We start from the raw sequence: 23,003 nt of genomic DNA, 5'->3' as shown, positions 1-23,003 counted from the left end.
CTGAACAGATCTACTGCCTCAGTGTGTGTTCCACCATTAAATTGATTTAGAAGACAAATCGCTTGCTGATCTGTCTGTAGTGCAAACATGTGCTGATCAAATGAAAATTATTTAGGGTGGACTTACTACTATGACATGTCTGAGAAATAGTAGAATAACAATAGTTTATATATTGTTAGAACAGTTGCATTGTTATGATCCTATGGATTTAGATGATAATTGTGTTTTAAGAGGTACTTTTTAGTGGTGCTTGCAAATGCAAGAATCTCTTTTTCTAATGCTCATATTTAGAATTAGGGATTAAAATTAAAATAAAAAATCGAACCTGCATAATGGGCCGTTCACACTGAATGCTGTCAGTAGTGCTTCATTTCTAAGCTAAGGTAAAAAGGAATGTCATCTTTTGAAAACGTGTCTTGAGACACCGGCAATCTATTATATGTTGAGCTGTGTCTAGCTTTTTTTATTACAAGAACACATTTGGTCTGTCGTGCAACTTGCTGAGGTGAGGGTGAGGTGCTGTTACTTTTCTAAGCCTAGTGCACACTACACGACTTAAGCTCATCTCCTTTGATGTTTTGAGTCGACTTGATATCAGCTTGATATCTAGACATCTTGTCGTCGATTTTGTGCACTGTCACGACAAGCGAGAGACCGACAGTGAGCAACAGCCAAAAAAGTACAATGACATTTTCAGCTGTTTTATCCTTTGCAAATAAGAGCAAAAATAGGTGCGAGTTGTTCTTTCATGTAAAATAAACTGCCTGAGTTTTGAGATTTGTCTACTTCAAACACACTCAGACATTGGGCTCGTAGTGCCACAGCAGCAGAGTGGCACCTAATTAAATAAGAGTTTAAACTTTGCCGATTATGTGCAAATTTAAAGGGAAATAGCTGTCTGATATGAAAATGTTAAAAAGCGAGTCTATGTATGAATGCATTATTCAGTGTGTCTGAAATATACATGCAGAGACACAGATGAGAACAACGCACATTAGAAGCTCAGTTACAGCTACTGCACTAAAATAATTCAGAATTCTGCTCTAAATATCATATTTGCGCTATTAAATGCAAGTATAATTAAGTGAATCTGTGCTAGTTTTTAGCGTTTTCTTTTTTTTGTGCTTTATTATCATTCAGTAATACAGAGACGTAATGATTGATGTATGTTCTCATGAAATCAGAGACTCTGCCCTCGAAAACAGAAGTGGTCAAAAAAGAAGAACATGTGTACAAGTAGAAGTACTGAGAAATATTATGACTCAAGTAATTACATTACAAGTTACTTTATGAAAATGATATTAAATATAGAACACAAAGACATTTTTGTCCTTGAAAAAATTATTATTACAGTTTTAAATAATTGTTTTAAGTGGTATGTATTACATTTTTTCTTTTCCCATGATGGCAAATATATACTGTGTCACCTATTCCTTACAACAGTGTTTCCCAACCTTTTTTCTGCCACGGCACACTTTATAGGACTAAAAAATCCTACGGCATACTACTATCCCACATAGGCTAACCATCATCAATATTTCTTTTTATATTTTTGTCCATGTTTTCTGTGTGTTTTCGTCTTGGTAGCGTGTTTACTTGTAATGTTTGAAATTTGGCTATGCAAAAAATATTAAACAAATGTAAAAAAATCACATTGTCTGTCATTTTGACGGACAGGGTCGTAACAATTCTGTGATAATCTATTAATACCCGTCATTGTAAATGTCATATTTTAATGATAATAAGACATTTAATAGCTTTTATATATGTTCACATTTTCATCTTTAATCATGAACTTTCAGGAGGGGTATATAGCAGATTTATAGCATTTATTTATTTATGAAGAGAACAGATGAACAACAGAGACTCCACACGAAGCAGATGAAAGTTTTTTCCCCCGCAGTGACAGCGGAGGCACCTAAAACACGACATATGAACAACGCAATATTACAAAAAAGAAATACGATTAAAATATGAACAAAGCACATAAAAAATGAACTGAACAGAATTGAATCGACAACTCAAACCTTCCTCCTGGTCTGCATCAACTTAAACTGGGTGCTCGCCTGTGCATAATCAAATGCATCAAGGGAGTCTGATGCTGAAGCAATTGTCATTTTTGATTTTGCATCTTTGCCTCGGACAGACGACTTCTCATGTCAGTTTTAAATTTTGTTGTGGAGGCTACCAAGTAAAAATTGGTGAATATAAATTAGTTCAATAACTGGGGTCTCTAATATTCGTAAACGATAAGGTAATAATAATTAAAAGACATTTTGAGACATTGAATGTCTCTTCACAAATTTGGACAGTTTTTAAATATTTCTTGTTGCTTAGTTCTCTCAAAGACATTATTGGTGAAGCAAAAACATGTGTGTGAAAAATACTTTGGTGTAAAGTCACTTCATAGACTTCAATGTATTCTGCAGCGCTGATACGAGTCATGTGAAAGACCCTTAATGTGTATAAATATCACTCAATTTTGCAAATTATCATTGCTCTTCACAAAAATTGAAGTGATCCATTATGGTATCAAAACAACAAATTTCACCGAAAGGTGAGGAGTTTGGATCCCTTAAATTATTATAATTTTTTTTTCATGCATATATTTACTTATGGGAATTTTAGAATTTTCCACGGCACACCTGACATTCTTGTGGCACAGTGGTTGGGAAACACTACCTTACAAAAGCATTCTAAAGTGCTAATTTGGTACTCAGGAAAATGTTCTTATTATTAGAACAATTGAAAATTGTTGCGCTACAATGCCGAAATCACAATACAGTGGGTTTTTTCACCATTTGCTGAGGTATTGAGCTCTTACAAGTTGCTTTACACTTGCAAGTAAAGGTCTTGCTTTAAAAATAGAAAAGAAACACATATCTCCTGAAGTTCTATTTTCTCTTAAAGTCTATTGTTTTAGAGAGATGAAGGCTAATCTGCATTACTGTTTTGAAATAATGATCTCTAACCAGGATAGAGAGGGAAGTGGATGGCCAGATGCATAACAAAAAGACAAGTAAATAAAATCTAGTCCCTCGCAGGTCCTAAAGTAGCAGATTGTAAATACCAAAGACCTGCATTGCTGCTAGAGGATTCTTGGACAAACAGAACATTTTAAGAATACAACATTTATTTAAATAGAAATAGCCATTTGTACATTCTAAATGTCTCTAAATCATCTCTAAACGGCATAATGTGCATTCTGAATAAAACACATTCCTAGTTCAAGATTCCCCGTCTGTCACTCAGTCGACGTTGTGTCGCTGAGTTGACACTAGGGGTCGCTCCTGCGGAGCACGGCCATCTCTGATTTTGAGAAAAGGCCAATGAGAATTGGCGTGTGAAATTTGCATGCCACTCCCCCGGACATACGGGTATAAAAGGAGTGACGCTGCAAATACACATCAGAAATCTTCTTCGGAGCCGAGAAAGCAGTCATAGAGCTGAATTCCTCTGCTGTTCATTCATCTCTGCAAGCTGTTGGCTTTACGGTGCTTTCCAGCGGTCCTCCCCCTCGCATAATACGTTGTGCTGAGCATACACCGGCTATGCGATTCAGTTCGCCAGGCGCCCGCCCAGGTTCAACGGCGTCCGCCCCACCACAGTGAGAGGCGAGAACGCCGCTGCCTTGCGTGCGGAAATCGCCTCCCATCTACAGAAGGGCGCGATGGAGCCTGTCCCTCCAGCCGAGATGAAGAAGGGGTTTTACAGCCCCTACTTCATCGTACCCAAAAAAGGCAGCGGACTGCGAGTTCTGAACCGGGCTCTGCACAGACTCCCGTTCAAGATGCTTACACAGAGATGCATTCTAGCGAGTGTCCGGCATCTGGATTGGTTCGCGGCTGTAGACCTGAAGGACGCGTACTTTCATGTCTCGATCCTTCCTCAGCACAGACCCTTTCTCCGGTTTGCCTTCGAGGGTCAAGCATATCAGTACAAAGTCCTCCCCTTCGGCCTGTCCCTGTCCCCTCGCGCCTTCACGAAGGTCGCAGAGGCAGCCCTTGCCCCACTGAGGGAAGCGGGCGTCCGCATCCTCAACTATCTCGACGACTGGCTAATCTTAGCTCACTCGCGAGACATGTTGTGTGCTCACAGGGACTTGGTGCTCAGGCACTTCAGCCGCTTGGGGCTTCGGGTCAACTGGGAAAAGAGCAAGCTCGTCCCGGTTCAGAGCATCTCTTTTCTCGGTATGGAGTTGGACTCTGTCTCAATGTTGGCGCGCCTCACCAGCGAGCGCGCACAGTCAGTGCTGACCTGTCTGCGTACGTTCAGACGGAACACGTTGGTCCCACTGAAATCCTTTCAGAGGCTCCTGGGGCATATGGCATCATCAGCCACGGTTACACCGCTCGGGCTGATGCATATGAGACCACTCCAGCACAGGCTGCAGACCCGAGTCGAGAGATGAGCATAGCGCCACGGCACACACTGCGTCCTCGTCACGCAGACGTGTTGCCGCTCTCTCAGCCCCTGGTCAGACCTAGCGTTCTTACGGGTAGGAGTTCCCCTAGGCCAGGTCTCCAGGCACGTCGTGGTCACGACAGATGCCTCCCAATGGGGCTGAGGTGCCGTGTGCAGCGGGCACTCGGTCGCCGGCCCTTGGACGGGCCCGCGACTGCATTGGCACATCAACTGCCTCGAGTTGCTGGCAGTACTACTTGCCCTGAGGAGGCTTTTGCCGTTGATCCGGGGCAAGCACGTGTTGCTCCGGACGGACAACACAGCCGCGGCAGCGTATATCAACCGCCAAGACGGTCTATGCTCACGCCGCTTGTCACAACTTGCCCGCCGTCTCCTCCTTTGGAGTCAGCACCGACTCAAGTCGCTGCGGGCCACTCACATCCCAGGTTACCTCAACAGCACAGCGGACGCGCTGTCGTGGCAGGTTACATCCAGGGGAGAGTGGAGGCTCCACCCCCAGGTGGTTCAGCTGATCTGGAGTCGATTCGGCCAAGCGCAGGTAGACCTGTTCACTTCTCCGGAATCCTCTGATTGCCCACTCTGGTACTCTCTGGCCGAGGCCCCCCTCGGCACAGATGCCCTGGCACACAGCTGGCCCCTGGGGCTTCGCAAGTATGCGTTTCCCCCAGTGAGCCTACTTGCACAGACGTTGTGCAAAGTCAGGGATGACAGGGAGCAGGTCCTCTTAGTGGCCCCTTATTGGCCCTCCCGGATTTGGTTCTCGGACCTCACGCTCCTTGCGACAGCCCCCCGGCGAATTCCCCTGAGGAAGGACCTTCTTACTCAGGGTCAGGGCACCGTCTGGCACCCGCGACCAGACCTCTGGAATCTCCATGTCTGGCCCTTGGACGGGACGCGGTATACTTAGGTGGCCTACCACCCGCGGTGGTAGACACGATCACTCAGGCGAGAGCCCCCTCAACGAGGCGTCTTTACGGCCTGAAGTGGCGTCTGTTTGCTCAGTGGTGTTCTTCCCGTGGTGAAGACCCCCAGAGATGCGCAGTTGGATCAGTGCTTTCCTTTCTGCAGGAAAGGTTGGAGGCACGGCTGTCCCCCTCCACCTTGAAGGTGTATGTAGCCGCTATATCGGCACGTCTCGTTCCCTCCATCAGGGAACGGAGGTTACGTCAGTAACCGAGACGTTATTCTCATTCATGTATGTCAAAGTAATTTGGTTATTAATTTAACATACTGTACAAAACTAATATAATGCAATATCATAGAGGAGGAAATGTATCCTCTATGATATTGCAGCAATTATCCAGATATGGAATGAGATTATTAAGCAAACTGTTATCAACTCCTACATGCCAACTGAATAAAATAAGGCAAAAATAAACATTTCACACCGTGTTTAGTGAGAGATATTATTGCATGTATGATATGATATGTATGATATTATTGGCTGTGCCAGTGAGCAGCATCCTAGCCACCACCTAGAACAGTGGTTCTCAACTTTTTTACTCCAAGGCCCCCCACTGCCCAAGACGAGGTTTGAAGGCCCCCTCGCCTGAGACTAGACAAGTCTGAATAAAATAATTATTCATGGATCATTTTAGATTCTAGAAGTTTCAGAAAGAGTCTGTTTATAAATTGTAGGCATACAGCTTAAAGTATTTTTTGGCATTTTAATGAAGTAGGATTTTTTAAATTATTTAATCTTGAGGCCCCCTTGTGGGTCCTGGCCCCCTGGCTGAAAACCACTGACCTAGAACATCCTAGCAGCCAAATATCAGTGTGTTACAAACCACTCAATACAACTTAACAAAAACATAGCTACACTCTGGCAACCACCCACAATACTATGACATTGTGTTGGTGACTTTTGCATAGGAAACCACCACTCACATTTTTCCCCCCAGAAAATGTTTGTATAATCTAATCTAGTTTTAGATTAAGAATGGGAATTTTGCAATAAGATTTTTTGATGTTTCTGAAGAGAAAACCTTGCATATCACAGGAAGTGAGGTGATATGCAAGGTTGCTTTGTGTCAGACAAGAAACCGCTATGACCCAGAGCAAATGAGAACAGAGGCATCTCTGCAAGGTTGTTGCTATAGTTGAGGGGAATAAATGACTTCCTGTGTGTTCTGATGCATAAGTTTGTTTTTCAGAATTCTATGAACCTGCCTCCAGATAAAGCACGTCTCCTGCGGCAGTACGATAATGAGAAGAAGTGGGACCTCATCTGTGACCAGGTATAACCTTCACAATGAGCCATGATGCCATATCCACACAGAAAAAGGAGGCAAATTACAAGATCAGGCCGACTGTGCTGTCTCTGCATAGATAGAACATCCCATTTGTATTGAGTTTAAAGGATTAGTTCACCAAAAATAACAATTATGCCATTATTTTCTCACCTGCTGGCGTTTCAAAACCTGTATTATATATATATATATATATATATATATATATATATATATTTTTTTTTTTTTTTTTTACTGGACCATTGTTTTCAATGAAATTGAATGAGTACTGACAAAATGACAATAAAAAGCACAATAAAAGTGGTTTACACATGGGGTGCATTATAGTCCAAGTCTTCTAAAACCACACGATAGCTTTGTGTGAGGAACTATTCCTTTAAATGCAGGATCTGAGCAAAAGTAAATGTATCACATTTTATGTATATTTTGTAGAAATACTTTTTTATAAAAGTCTAGTCTGGAAAATAAGATGCATCATGTCTTTTGTTGGAGTTGTTTATGTTTTTGGCCGTATGTTTTTTCTGTGTTAGGAGCGTTTCCAGGTGAAGAATCCTCCACATACATACATCCAGAAACTACGTGGATATTTAGACCCTAGGGTCACACGCAAGGTCAGCATCATAGTCTGCATCTTATTTATATCTGTTAATGTTAGATCCTACAGAGTGTCTTACCCATTGCATTTCTCGGCCAACTGCACTAGCATATGACCTGCAGAAAGTGATCATATAATAAATTCATAGTAATATGAAATTCTTTTATAACTTTCAGTACCCAAAACTTCCTCTTAGTCCAAAAAGACCCTTTATTAACATTAAGCTGAAAGACCTGTCACAATGTAATGCAAGCTTGGAAAAGAGGCTGTTATTGAAGGATGGGGCTGCAAACATGCAGCTGGTGTGTAAGCGCAGCAAAGTGTTGCTTATTTCACATGCAAAGAGGGTGTTTACATAGAGGTCTTAAAGGTGCAGTCCATTTAATTTTAAGTGTCAAAGAGAGCAAATAAAGCGATAAAAAATTATTATTAAAAAGTGAAGAAAAAACTTGTATAAATATTCTCATAAACAGATAGAATCTGTTAATTTCCTGTAATATGAGCTGGTGCCTTCTGTGCACGTCATTAGAGTTGATCCCTTTGGAGCACTAAAACACTGACTGCATAAGTCAGTGTTTATTGAAATATTTCAATTATTTTTATTATGGTCATTTTGCAAAGCATTTTCCCAAACATGCTGATAATCATCATCTTTTCTCTGTGTGCAGAAATTCCGCAGGAGGGTGCAGGAATCCACTAAAGTCCTACGGGAGCTGGAGATATCACTGAGAACCAATCACATCGGGTGACTAATTCCTGTCTCTTCTCCTTTAATCCTTCTTTTACATCCCTTTGTCTTGTACTGATCTCTTCAAATACCCCACCCAGCGATCACCCAGATTGATCTCCCATGATCCAACAGTAACCAATACTGCGAAGTTATAAGGCTCCTGTATACAGTTTGGGAACAATAGCACTGCTAGTCTTATAGGTGGGAAGCTGTGGTATTTTTTGGCTTTCCCCTCTAAAGAATCACTCTTTCTTTGTTCTTCCTGTTGTAGAAAACTAGATGTAGTGTTTGCCCATGGACAGAGCCCTGCTGTCAGGCTGTCTTACCAGCTTCTCTGTGCTTACAGTGTTGTCTGTAGGTTTCGGCTGCTCCCAGATGGTTTTTATTCATTTAGCCTCTCACACACACCACCCCCTTAGCAGCTTTAGCCAGCAGGAAGCTCGGTTGTGTATGCCGGAGAGCCAGGAAGCATGAACATCCAACAATGTAGTGTGTGAAAGGACACGTATATACACACACACACACACACACACACACACACACACACACGCATACATGAAGGTCTATAACTCACGTTGATTAATACAAGCCTGCCACACACAATGAAGTACAATGAAGCACAATGAAGCAATGGGAAGATCTTTTCATGGTTTTTATACTCTATTCTCTTGGGCACACACACACACACATATGCATACACAAACAATGTGTTGTAAATGGTAAACTGTAAAACTGTTGTAATACATACAACTGCATTAGAGAAAAGGGTGCTTTGTTATAACCAGGCCCAGATGGAATCTGTTGACTTTCATTTGTGCATTTTCTGCAATATGTTGGAGGATAAATCTGCAGAATTGATTGGATTTAATGGATTTGAACATGGATGTTAAACAGAGCTGAGAGTACTAGAGCCTTGTGGGTAGCTGAAGTAATTAAAACTTTCTTTATATAGCACCTTTTAAAACAGTGTTTTTAAAGTGCTTCATTCACATACTGTACATATGGAAGGAGATACAAGAGAATAAAATAAGAGAGTACATAGAAATAAAAAGGAAAATAAATATGCATGAAATTAGGGGGTGGGACATGTGTAGAACTTTGAAAATGATTGGCACTCCTTAAGGACCTGATATCTTCTGGAGAAGTTCTTTGTTCAGGGGTGAAAAGAATGTCTTGTTTACATTCAGAATTCTTGACACCAATGCACAAACATGCTATACATGACCATAACATCCGCTGGTTACATTATTGTAATTTATGATGACACTGATACTATTGCAAAGATAGGTGAATAAAAGAATGTTAATGGGCAAAATACAGACAAAAATGATGATAGGTGTATCTTACTATGGGCAGATGTGTGAATGACTTTCGCTGCAGATGGCACATGACTGGATGGGAACTTGAGAGTATTCGAGTAGATTTGATTCCTTTTAGTAGACTAATTAAACAAAACAAAAAATAATTGGTCTTGAACAATGTCTCTAAGCGAACGATCGTACAGATGTAGGTAAGTTTGCACAATGTCAGTGTGTTCATGTTGACTCATCTTACCTGTCTGAACAACGTTACACCTAACGATGACGTGGACCAATACTAGTAAGGTGTTTAGCAAAGGTAAGAAGTTTTCCTAAACGTTCATCCAGACGAGCTGTTACAATCCACTGAAATACAGTATTTTTGCCAAGATTTTGTTCTACATGACGTCATCTTCGATTTCGTTTTAAGTATATCAGGGCCTTTATATCCACCCATTGCAGAGAACTAAACCAATCAGACAGTACACAAACCGAGTTAGAATATATCCACAAAATCTGAGAAAACAATACTAAAATCTGATTTTAGATGACTTCCTTTGTCTTCTTTGAGAGCCATAAATAACTAATACACTCTTGGTCTTTAATAAGAGTTAGTGGTAATGTGTTTCTTATTAAGAACAAAAGGAATAGAATAGGCAGGCTATTTTTTCTGGATGAAATGGAACAGAAGACTGTTTATTGCATGTGTCTGATCCCTGGCCTCTTTCCGATGTACTACTCTTGCTTTGCCAAGACAATCTGAAATAGCATCTGGCCGGACAGGAAAATAATCTAAAAGGGAAGAAGGGAGGGGGAGGGGGAGGTGGTAGACAGGAAGCTGATGATCGAGTTAGCCACCCCCCCCACTGCCCGCATCACCTTTTCAGTCTGAAAAGTCTATTTCTCTCTCTGTGTTGTTCGGTCCAACTGTTTCTCTCTTCTGTCTTTCTTGTGCTCTTTCAGAAGTCCGGTAGCTCCTGATACAACTTTGGCCACCAAACAATATACAGTACATCCATCTTAAAAAATGTTTAGATTTTAATAGAACTAATGTGATGTATTACCAATTGAAAAAAGCTATTCAACAAGATTCCAAGGGAAATTTGGACTTGGAAAGTTGTTTGGAAAGAGTCAATGTAATGTAATTCTATATCTAATTATTTCAGTTTTACTTTTGACTAAAAAAGAATGCATGTAGGTATGAGTGCATGTTTGCTTTGGGGAGGCAGACTAAACACTCCCACAGTCAGGGATTTAACCTCCTCTTTCCATCCCTCTCTCAGCCTTATGCCTTCCACGATCCTCTGCTCTGTGTGGTGGAATTCCTTTTGCTTTCTTCCCCCCAGAAAACTGAAGCTAAATGAAGGAAATCTGAAGCTAGCCTTTCCATCCCAGTCTTGCCAAGCCAGTCAAGTCAGAGCAGCCTTTAGGCAAAAATGTCTTTGAATTTTAAAGTCAACATGAAATGACATTCTCAACCCATTTTAACAAGGGAGGCACGTTTCAGTTGCCTCCGCTTCTGAGACATTCAATCCACGCATCTTATCACGTGGCTCATTGTGCATGACAGCATTGCGACTCCGCATGTGGTGGCTCATGCTACTCTCTGCTTTCCACGCACTACTTACCACGTGCCCCATTGAGAGCAAGAAGGTTACCCCATGTGACTCTACCCTCCCTAGCAACCAGGCCAATTTGGTTGCTTATGAGACCTGGCTGGAGTCACTCAGCACACCCTGGATTCAAACCTGCGACTCCAGGGGTGGGATATCAGCATCAATACTCGCTGAGCAACCCAGGCCCCGCAAAACTCCTATTTTGATTTCATGTTGCCAGTTTAGAAAAATAGCAGCCATTCCCTTAACCTTCTTTTTCATCTTTGTCTCTATCTTCCTGTCACATTTTTATATAGATTCATTTTTTGCCAGTCTGATCATGTTGTTGATTGATGTTGTTGTTGGATGTATGGATTGTGTTTGAATTCAGTAGGATATTAACATCTGTATCTTTAATGTTGTAGGTGGGTTCGTGAATTCCTCAACGATGAGAACAGAGGGCTGGACATTCTGGTGGAGTATCTCTCCTTCGCCCAATGTGCAGTTATGTGAGTGACACACCTTAAACACACCCTAACAAAACCCAAAAAACTCCAATCTGTCAGTCTGTGCATCTGCTCCCTCCGTAACTAGAAGCTGAGATGCTGCTGGAGCTGGGCTGTAAAGAATTCCCTGATTTTGTAATGATCATAAACCTGATGGAAAGGCACATTTTTGTTCTGCATTTTGTTTTGTGCTTTGTTATGCCATGCTATAATATGCTTGGATGTTCTTGTGCTGCTATGCATATAGTTGTGGATCCCCTGTAACAAGCTTTTTGGCTAACTTTCCAAATCCCAGTGTCCTGTTCACACTGACAGCTACTGTATTTTATCGCTGGAAATCACCAGGTCGTTGTATTATTGGTTGCCAAAAAGCCTTCCTGCTGCTGGATGCCCTAACGGTATTGGTGGACTGCGCAACTGCCAATAGTTTTTGAAAATTGTATAAAAATTTTTATAAATTGCTGGTGAAAGTAAGGCATCATTCTATTTCAACAACATATTTGTTTTCTTGGCTCTTAAAATTCAATTAAGATTCTGCAGGAGGAAGCGTTTGTAAATTAATTGCAGCAGTGCATAATGAATCATATCATCAACAAGATTATCATGAAGAATTGTTATTAATGCATGAATCAAACTCACTCAAAATGCCCAGTTTTACTTTCCCCGCATCATTTTTAAATCTTATGCCTGTATGCAGGCAGAGATAAATCATATTAACTTAAGTAACATTAACTTCAAAATATTACCTGCACTCGGCTCCAGTATCTCACAGGAGACGGATCACGTGAGCTCCGCTGTCTTTACTCCCATTGGTTGTCGCCTCATAGCGTCACTTCTCAAATTTTTCAAATTGTTTGTCTCAAATGAGTACTGAAAATCTCTACTTAAGAAAAAGTATTGCTACTGAGAAATAATATGACTCAAGTAAGAGCAAATAATTAGTTGCAACTACTCAATTACTTTACAAATTACTTTATAAAAATATATTTTACTACATATAGTACAGTATATACACAACCATTCAAAATGTTAGAACACAAAGGCACAAAGGAGTTTTGTTTTTGAAATAAATGTATTCTTCTGTTCACTGAAGGATGCATTATATTGATCAGATATACTGCCAAAAATGTTTAATTTTGCAAATTAATATTACTGTTTGAAATAAGTAGTATATTATTATTTATTTTTAATTTTAGTGTATTTTTTTTATTAATTAAGTGTCTCTTTAAAAGTCTTTGCAAAAGGACTCTGCTAAGAGAGCTGTAAAGCTACAGTTGTTCTTACTGGGGCGTGCCGTACCTGTCAAGTAGGCCTATTGTTTTATTGTGTGACACAAAGATATTAAAAATCTATCATAGAATGTGGATTTCAGTTTTGCATATAGTTAAGACAAAGAATATTTATTAGAATATTTTATGTTATTAAACTTATTAAAATTTTGAAAAGATATTATTAAAAGATTATTAAAAGAGTTTTAATGTAGTAAATGCATTTAATTAATTTGACACTAAAGCTGTTTTTCTGTTGAGATTTTAAGAAAGGTTCTAGATGGATTAAGACTGAATGCATTTTATTTTTAAAGTAAATAAATAAAGGCTATATTAAGAAGCATTTGGTAAATTCAGAAATTGATATTAACTCCAAAAAACATCATTATAAAGAACCTGAAAGGTTTGTGGTATCAAATCTTTTTAAAGGTATGTAAAAAAAAAAAATGGAGACAAAGTAAACAAGATATCCCTGTACGTTTGTCAAACTATACTATTAACCTGTTCAATACAGTTAAAACATACATTTAAAACCAAGTTCAGTGTGATTGGGTGTTTAACACGTCAGTCAGACATTCCCCATCTGAATGAACAGTTCCTTTCCAGGATAAGATTATAAAATATACTGAAAATTACAGATGCAGTTTTGTCTAGCTGACAGGGCAGATTGTCTTGTGGAGAAGGGAGAGAAGAGTACCACCAGCAGTTTATAAGAGCTGTTGGAAGACAACAGAAGAATAATTCTCGGTACTGTGAAAAGCATTACGCTTTATTGTCAGTATGGCGCTTCGGTGAGCCCCAGCCCACTTCGAGGGTTACCACAGTAAAAACATAATACATTTTAGGAAGGGTGTAGTTGTGTAGTCTGAAATGCCTTGTATTTCATGTTGGTGCTTGGCAGTGTTGTCTCCTCTTTTCTTCGTTGCTACTGTTTAGAATGTCAAGGTTGTCTTGTTGTTTCATATAACAGACTTCCTTCATAGTGTTTTAAAATACAGTATTTTCTGTAGAACTTGTGGTCTGCGTCGCATTGGTGTGAAGCCTGGATGATTCATGCAAGAGATGACTCATGCTATCTTGCACGCTGTAGTGCTCTACGGGCTTCCGTCGTGCTGTGATGATGCGTGTTTTAGTTTGGAAGCATATTTAGTGCATGTTCAGGGATGTATGTTCATTTTTGTACTTTGTAATTTTGGGGGAAAATAAATGTAGTGAAGTTGAATACACCTCAAATAAAAGTAATCTAATTTTTTTATAATAAAAAAAATAAAGTCGAACAAACTGAAAAATTTACTGTAACAAGTAATTTGTTACTTTCCACCTCTGGCTGTAACTCATGTTGCCAGAAATTGCTGCTGTAAATCGTTGTCAGTGTGAACTCCCCTTTACCCCCTTTCCCTCTTTATGTGCAATTCCCTATGTGTGCGGCTCAGGTTGGATTTTGAAGGGCTGGAGAATGGCGAGGACTGCTCGCTGGACAATGCTAAGTCTTGGAGCAGGTCCATTGAGGATCTGCACCAGAATGGCTGCAATACTTTGGTGCGCTCTGCGCGACAATCCGTCCTCCGGTATGTACATGCCATGTATGACCTGCTTGTGCTTGCTAAGCTCTGCCTTGCTTTGAAATTATGTTTGCCTATTTTGATGACTTGCATTAGTTTGGTTCAGGCTGCTGGCCAATCACAGCTCATTAAATACCCCATAAAATCGCTTGACAAGCGCAGCTTTCTGTCCTTTATTGACATATTTTTATTGAAACAGGAAGTTTGGGTGGGACATATCAAAGTGCTCTTTAATTATTTTTTTTATTTAATAGCTAATAGGCTATTCAAACATCACAGACATGACCCATGATTTGCTGGTGGGGAGCAGGTGGGGAGATGTTCTTATTGTGGAGAGCATTTGATTGGACAAAACCTGTGTAGTGCAGTCATCAATATTTTTGTCTGTTTTCCCAGAAGAGAAAGACTGCAAATTGTTGAATGTCTATATCCGCTAAAAGTGAATTGTGTCAATGTTTAGGCGTACACTAGCATTAAGATGGCCTCAAAGTTAATGGCCATGGACTAAAAGCCACAAAACTCTAATTTTAATATAATGGGGTATAATATGCAGTATGTGTGTATACATGCTATAACTGGAACACTTTCTGAGATTTGCATTGAAACTAGGAGTCACATGCATGCATTATTTTACCACTGAGCTACAGTAAAGCCACACTTCCTGAGAGTAGATAACATAATAATGAAAGTAATTTTGTGATGTGATTTGCGTGTGTGATAGTTTATGCATGTGCGTATATTATGTCAAATTCAAAACAGCTCTTGTGAATTACTGTCAATCTTTATCTACCATTACAGCTATGGCTCAACTCCCAACAACAAAACTATCAAGAACTCCAGATTAGTGAGTCAAAAGGATGATGTGCACGTGTGCATCATGTGCTTGAGAGCGATCATGAACTATCAGGTACAGGATACATTGACATGATTGGTTACAAAACCCTCAGTGACAACTATCATGTTCACTTACAGAAGCAACCACAAAAAGAGTTTTCTCCCTCTAGTGGTATTACGAAAAATATTCAAACAAGAGACATAACCTGTTACACTGTTTTTCACATCCATTTTTCTTCGATTAACAAATCACAACTTAATTAATACAATGCTGCTGTGTGAACGAAGCCTAGTTTTAGGCTGCACATAATGAGGAACATCACCATTGACTCAATGACACTCATTGGTGTTTTTACACTCAAAACCACTTGTTCTTTCCCTTTTACTTCAGTATGGCTTCAACCTTGTCATGTCTCACGCACATGCAGTCAATGAGATTGCCCTGAGTTTGAACAATAAGAACCCGAGGTAAGAACTAGGGCTCTATTTAAAACCCTAAAAACTGTATGTTGTTAGATATTTGAAGGGGATTAAGCTGTAACTACCTGATGAGCCAACTGAATACCTTCGGTGGCCTATAGTTGTGGTTGGGCTGTGAAGTTGGGGATTAGAGATGTGCTTTTGTTAGGTATGAATGAAGTCTTTAAAGAGGATTAGTGTCAGTGTGAGCTCAGTACATTTGTAGTCAGAGCTTAGATGAGTTCACACTGAAGCATGGAAGACCCCCCTGACATCATCTCACTCTTGGAGCTCAGTTAATTATTGTTCCAATGTAACACTCAATCAGATTCAAGCTTGATCCTTTAACCTTCATGGATCACTTTACTGTCTTTATACTTGGGGTCTCAGAGAATAAATAATAATACATATTAAAAGTAATTTAAAAAATAACCTATTATTTTCTTACAAAATTATTTACAATGTTCATCTGACCTAACCAAAGCCCATTTGACATATATTATTGAAATGTTTAACCTGTGTTGTATCACATTGTAAAAAGAGGTAACCACCAATTGTTATCTTACAGGGATAGTTCGCCCAAAAATTATATTCTCACATCATTTACTCACCCGTATGCCATCCTAGATGTGTATGACTTACTTTCCTGTGCTGAATACAAAAAAAAGATTTTTAGAAAATATCTCAGCTCTGTTGGTCCTTTCAGTGCAAGTGAATGGGTACCACATTTTTAAAGCTCCAAAAGCACATAAAGGCAGCATAAAATTAATCCATATTACTCCAGTGATTAAATCTATATCTTCAGAAGTGATAGGATAAATGTGGGTGAGAAACAGATATAGATTTAATTACTGTAGTCTTATGGATTACTTTTATGCTGTGTTTATGTGCTTTTTGGAGCTTCAAAATGTTGATACCCATTCACTTGCATTGTGAGCTGATATATTCTTCTAAAAATCTTAGTTTGTGTTCTGCAGAAGAAAGAAAAGCATTTACATCTGGGATGGCATGAGGGTGAGTAAATTATGAGAGAATTTAATTTTTTGGGGTGAACTATCCCTTTAAGGAACTATTTCTTCCTGTCCTAACTCTTAAAAGTAGTTTTGTTGCTATAACTTAATGTAGTCAGGTTGATTTAGATATGTTAAATAATATTTTTTGACTTGAATCAAACCATTTAATGGAGATGTTGCCCCTTGAAGCACATTTTTAGGGAAGGCATGAATATTTCACAAATGTGTCAGTTGTCCAGTAACATTCCTTGATCAATTTGACCCTAGGAAAATACTGTAGAAAAATACAGGTAAATAAATCTAAATTGACAAGAGTGTACTTTCATAGTATGCACTTTAAATAAAAAAATCAAGCATTTTAAAATTCATAGCATTTATTAATATTTTACACCTCTGGTCTCTGAGACCCCAAACATCAGTAATCCAACATTTATCATGGAGGACATGTGATCAATTTTATCAAATGTAATTTTGTTTGTAATCAGATCTCATAAGATTAGGAAAATTCACGAAGTATCAGCCTGACACTTCGATGTTAAGTATGTTTCTTAAAATGTTTAAAGGGCCATACCGAACATGTGTTAACAGTGCTGTAATGTGTTTTGGATTGTGTCATTTCAAAACATGATAGAAAAATTACCCCACCTACATTTACTCATAATCAACATCAGAAATGACCCCATATGAAAAGCTCAAGATGAAAGTGAGCTATCAACCCCTCCTATCATATTTCTAATTTTGAAAACAATGAACACAAAGCTGCAGCTCTCCCTGAAGCATAGATCTAAGCAGGTGTGGGTGGGTAATGATCTGTCAAGTTGGTAATGTTACCCTTCTTATTGTGAGAATCCTGCTCTGCAGCTCTGGTCTGGTTGAACACTCACAGAAGCTATTGTTCTGCCTTTAGAACAAAAGCGCTGGTCCTGGAGCTGCTTGCTGCTGTATGTTTGGTGCGAGGAGGTCATGAAATCATCCTCTCTGCGTTTGATAACTTCAAAGAGGTAGAACCTTGGGACATATACATTTCCATGTGTGTTACAAAAACAATTATAGTACATAAAAAAAAAAAGTCTGTTATCATTTACTCACCCTAATGTTGTTCCAAACCCATATGACATTCTTTCTTCTTACGAGAATGTTCACACTGCTGTCTTCCATATAACATATGCATGCAGTAACCAAAGAAGCTCCAAAAAGGACAACAAAAGCATAATAAACCATAAAATTGGGCTGCATTCCAATTCTGAATAAAAAAGCCATAAAATAGCTTTATACGAGGAACAGCCCAAAAATTAAGTCATTATTCACTGGATATCTTGCCAAAGCTCTCTTCTCTCAATACCAATCACAATGCATTTGCAAAGTATGAAGAGGTGGGAGTAAATCATTCAGGTTTATAATGACACAAGGGTGACTAAATGATGACAGAATTTTCATTAATGAATGAGCTATTTCATTAAATGTGGTAAAGAGGTTTATATTTTGGAGGTAAAGCGTGTGGGGTCGCTTGTTTTTGAAATTATTCTATTCTTTCCCTCACATATAAAAGCAATTGTAGCTAGCCATGCCTGATGGCACAGTTATTTTCTCCCTTTCTAAATAGTGTGCATTTGTGGGAAAACACCACATCTTAAGCCAGTCGTTTCATTAAGCCCACGTCTGATAAGGATCAGTATTTTGGGGAGAGTGAACTGCCCGCAGACTCAACTGTTCACTCAACCAATCCAGTTCTGTTGGCCTAGTCATTTAAATACCGGAAACGGGCCAATTACCCCATAACTGGTCAACTCTACCATGAGAAAGTAGAAGAGCTAATCAGCGCAGCAGTTACAAAAATGTCGGACCCACTGCTATGAGAGAGAGAAAGAGAGAGACTGTGAAATTATACAAAAACAAAGCTTGCAGAGTTTCTAGTAAAACTAGTCTTCAAAGAGTCTGTGGTTAACCTAACGTTGAATTTAGAGGCGTGAAGTAAATGTCCCACAAATAATTCAGTGGAGCATTATGTACACAAACAAGAAGCTGATGTTGTTTGGTCTAATCAAGCATTTTACAAAGGTCATGTTTTGAATTTGCCCATTTTCCCATGCTGTTTCGCTGCCTTTCATCATAACATGGTGAAGTGTGAGGGACTAGTCTAGATGATGCCTCTTTTGTTAAAAAAGTTAAGGTTCAATAAAAGTTCAGCTCAATCGACAGGATTTTTGGCATAATATTTATTACAACACAAAAAAAAAAGAGGCAAAACTCAGTTTCAGTGAGGCACTTACAATGGAAGTAAATGTGCCCAATCCGTAAATGTTAAAATAATCACTGTTTCAAAAGTATAGTCACTAGACCAGTGTTTGGTAATGTTACTTTTAAAAGTAACTTGTTAGAATATTGCGTTAGTCCTTAAAAATGTACTAAATTGATTAAAAAGCTACTTTTAATGGAAAGTAAATTGTTGTTACTTTTGCGCTACATTTTCTCATCGCCACTCTCTCGCCTGCTGTGCATTCAACACAAATACAAGAGATAACGTAGAGACATTTCAGGTCATGCTAGCTACTGTACAATACTCATGTCAAAACAACATACTAAAAAAACAGATATTTAGAAAGTCTACAATCAGTAGGACTTCACGTCATATTTATAATAAAGGAATATAATAACTGTAATATGCATGATTTGTTTTTCCATCAACATGGCAGCCAGTATGAATAATGAAGAATAACCACTGTCTTACCTAAAGCAGCGAAGTCCAACACTTGAACCTGTATCATATACACTCATCTAAAGGATTATTAGGAACACCTGTTCAATTTCTCATTAATGCAATTATCTAATCACGGGCAGTTACGGGCAGCCTTAAAAAAAAGCAGTTCGGATGCACAAACTGTCAGCGATTGTACAGTATCTGTATAATCATGATATGGCCACGGGAAGACATCTCTGGCTTATGCCTGTGCTATATACGAAAATGTGTGTGTACACAATTTTAAATGCAGCGTACATAAATCAGTCGTGAGAATCAAAGTATCACTTACCTGAATATTACATTTCTGACAAAATGTTGCCTTATGAGAACACATTTCTTAACTCTTGCTGTGATTGTCATGACAATGGCAAAGTTTATGATGGCTGCTCATGTCAGCTCCGGTGCACACAAAAAATCCACTGCTACAAATGATGAGTACAACTGGATTCCACTGAAGCATTCAGATTTACATTTCTTTACCAGCAACATTTTGCCATTTTTAAAACCTAAATCTCAGGGTGGCTAAAAAAAGACTAGATGTGCTCTGCCCATCGCTGATAAGCATGGCTCATACTCTCTAGAACTGCAATTCCCATCATGCACACACAAACTACAACTTCATTGAACATCTCTAGTAAGCCTCCCACTCTCTAGAACTACAATGCACCTCCTCAAAGTTTGCACACTTTTACTCCTGATTTATCGCAATACGGGGAATGGAGAGGTGTACAAAAGCAACGAGTTACTTATTTAAAAAAATATAGCATTACTTGAATCATTACTCAGAAAAGTTACCCCCAACACTGCAGAAAATGTAAACAATATGCGAGTTAGTGTTATTTTAGAGTGATCAAATTGCTTACTAACCTTTTTTGAGTAAAGTCCTAGCCAATTTTAAAACTTTGTTGTCATGTCTATATAATGTAAACAAACCCTAAAACCCTAAAAGGACTGTAAAAAGCTAATTTTAACCTGCTGATACGCACCCCCTTTTTGAGCACAAACCATGAAAATGACATACCTGAACTTAAATGGTTGTATTTACTGGACCCTTTAGAGTATGGACACAGTTGTAGTATCTTTTGAAAGAAGACAATTTGGGATTTATTTCTCAAGTTTAATCATTTATTTATGTTGTTATTTTTAAAGTTAGAGAAGCTGAAGTTTATAGTAATGGAAATATTTTGTGCTGAACATGTTTTGTAATCTAAAAAACAATAATAAAAGTACAAAGACAACCCAGAAATACAATGGTCTCAAAGCCACAAGTCTAAAGAAGTTACGTTTAAAATTTGAAGATGATCGAACAAAAAATGAGGCTTTTTTTCTCTGTAAAATTGCTGGAAGTGTACAGAGTAAAATTAAGGCTCCGCCTTTCAAGATTACACAAAATCTGACTGCACTACTTAACTATTATGAATAAAACAATGCTGCATTTTTTAAAATAGACTTTGGAGACAGGCTCGTTTTGTTTACGAGATTCTAATATATATGATCATATATAGTTTTACAACATTTGATATTGCATGTTTTCATTTGTACTCTAAATTGCTGTTTCTGGAGCATTGCTATATTGAAACAGAGATCGGATATCAATGTTGAACCCTTAGACCTTTGAAAAGATAAGGTTGTTAGGTTGTTAACATAAATTACATTTATAGACGGTAAATTATATATTAAATGAAAGCAGATTGGGGTCACCACTGCGTGCGGGCGATTGCGTTTCAACAGGTTAACAAATTCACAGCTCAAATAATAAATGAGTTATAACAAAATAATTAATATAAGTGCTTTTATTCATTTACAAGCTTCACATTTCTGTCCTCCAAAAATTGGCCCCATTCACTTCCATTGTAAGTGTCTCTGCAACCTCAATTTTTGCTTTTTTTATGAAAATGACGGACGAGTCAAAATAATTTTTTGTTGTTATCAGCATTATGCCACACGTGCTGTCGTTTGAGCAAAACTTGTATTGAACCTGGAATATTCCCTTAATTCTGTTCTCTTGCTTTTCCATAAAGTCTGTAATAATGCATACATTTCCTTGGTCAGGCTCTGTTACTTTACCCAGTAACCTCACACTCTCTTGTTTCTCTTTAATCAGATCTAGACAACTAAAGAAAAGAAAGAAAACTATGTTATGGTTTATGTGTAAATTAGATGTTGATCTAATTAGAATTTGGGAGCAATATTATTACACTAATTTTATTACTTGACAAATCTGCTAAATCTGGACTCAGATTATTGGGTTTGAATGTTTGAATAATCCAAAATATTTTAAACTTCAGGTATGTAAGGAGAAGTATCGCTTTGAGAAGCTGATGGAGTACTTTCGTAGTGAAGATGGAAATATCGACTTTATGGTATGTGCTTAATAGCACTGACAAAAAGCATCTTCTATACCTGTTTTTGCAAGAAAAACATTTTCTAAAAAATGTTTGACTATGTTTATTGTGTCCCAGGTGGCTTGTATGCAGTTCATCAACATTGTTGTCCATTCAGTGGAGGACATGAACTTCCGTGTACATCTGCAGTATGAATTCACTAAACTGGGTCTTGATGACTTCCTAGAGGTACTCAGTCAATGCTTACTGTAAATTTGTTCCTATAATTGTAGATCGCAAATGAAACACTATAAATGAAATGACCGTAAATGTTTTTTTAACTTTTATTATTAATGCATGAACAATCATTATATAAAACAATCACACACACACACACGTTGGTCTACCTATCATTATGATTTTTATACTGTACAAACTATAGATTCTATCTAAATCTAACCCTCACAAAAAACTTTCTGCATTTTTACATTTTCAATACAACATCGTTTAATATGTTTTTTAAGCAATTTAAATTATGGGGACACTAGAAATGTCCTCATAAACCACATTCACCCTTGTAATTACCAGTTTGTAACCTATTTTTCTTTATTTATATATAAAATTGTGTGTGTGTGTGTGTGTGCCCACACACGCACACTGTATACTATATATATTTCTAAATAAATTAGAAAAAATAATTAGTCAAACACACTTAATGAAGTTATAATATAAAATATTGAGTCCTGTGTTCCCTTACAGAAATCCAAGCACACAGAAAGTGATAAGTTGTCAGTGCAGATCCAGGCGTACCTGGATAATGTTTTTGATGTTGGAGGACTGCTGGAGGATGCTGAAACAAAGAATGTGGCTCTGGAGAAGGTAGAGGAGCTGGAGGAGCATTTGTCACACGTAAGAGCCATTTTGTACTCCTTCTGTCATGATAACATGTTTATATTACACCAAATGGTCTCATGATGTCACCTGTTTTGACTTGATTTGTATGTCTAGACTGGTAGACAGAGTTGGGGGGTAACGGGATACATGTAATGGGATTATGTATTTAAAATACAAACTGTATTCACTACAGTTACAATTTCAATAATTGGAGATTAGAATACAGTTATATTCAAAAAAGTATTTTGATTACTGAAGAGATTACTTTGCATTTTCTTGTCATTTGTTTAATTTAATATTAAGTCCTTTTCACATGGGATATATCTCTGCTGTAACGTGCTCAACAAGCCACATAATAAAGATGCGTGGATTGATGGTCTAAGACGCGGAGGCAACTGAGATTCTTCCTCCGCCACCTGGATTGAGTCACTACACCACCACGAGGACTTCAAAATTGAAGTCCTCGTGGTGGTGGGAATTCAAAATTGGGGAGAAAAAGGGGAGAAAATAA

General features: G+C 38.4%; 1 protein-coding gene across 4 annotated transcripts in view; it reads left to right on the top strand.

The window, feature by feature from the left end:
* LOC127618343 (formin-like protein 3) overlaps window positions 1–23,003 on the top strand; it is a 69,262-nt gene that overhangs the window by 26,597 nt on the left and 19,662 nt on the right. For 3 of the 4 annotated variants that reach the window (XM_052090706.1, XM_052090705.1, XM_052090704.1), the window contains exons 2-12: window positions 6,579–6,662; window positions 7,205–7,285; window positions 7,938–8,014; window positions 11,318–11,401; window positions 14,100–14,234; window positions 15,027–15,135; window positions 15,454–15,530; window positions 17,442–17,535; window positions 21,563–21,637; window positions 21,737–21,847; window positions 22,358–22,507. In XM_052090706.1, the coding sequence (XP_051946666.1) occupies window positions 6,579–6,662; window positions 7,205–7,285; window positions 7,938–8,014; window positions 11,318–11,401; window positions 14,100–14,234; window positions 15,027–15,135; window positions 15,454–15,530; window positions 17,442–17,535; window positions 21,563–21,637; window positions 21,737–21,847; window positions 22,358–22,507 (1,077 nt within the window). The remainder of the gene's footprint in view (window positions 1–6,578; window positions 6,663–7,204; window positions 7,286–7,937; window positions 8,015–11,317; window positions 11,402–14,099; window positions 14,235–15,026; window positions 15,136–15,453; window positions 15,531–17,441; window positions 17,536–21,562; window positions 21,638–21,736; window positions 21,848–22,357; window positions 22,508–23,003) is intronic. The other variant, XM_052090707.1, reaches the window with a different exon arrangement.

This window comes from Xyrauchen texanus, chromosome 25 (assembly GCF_025860055.1).
Source record: "Xyrauchen texanus isolate HMW12.3.18 chromosome 25, RBS_HiC_50CHRs, whole genome shotgun sequence".
Classification (NCBI taxonomy): Eukaryota; Metazoa; Chordata; class Actinopteri; order Cypriniformes; family Catostomidae; genus Xyrauchen; species Xyrauchen texanus.
This window is presented reverse-complemented; position numbering and strand designations above follow the sequence as displayed.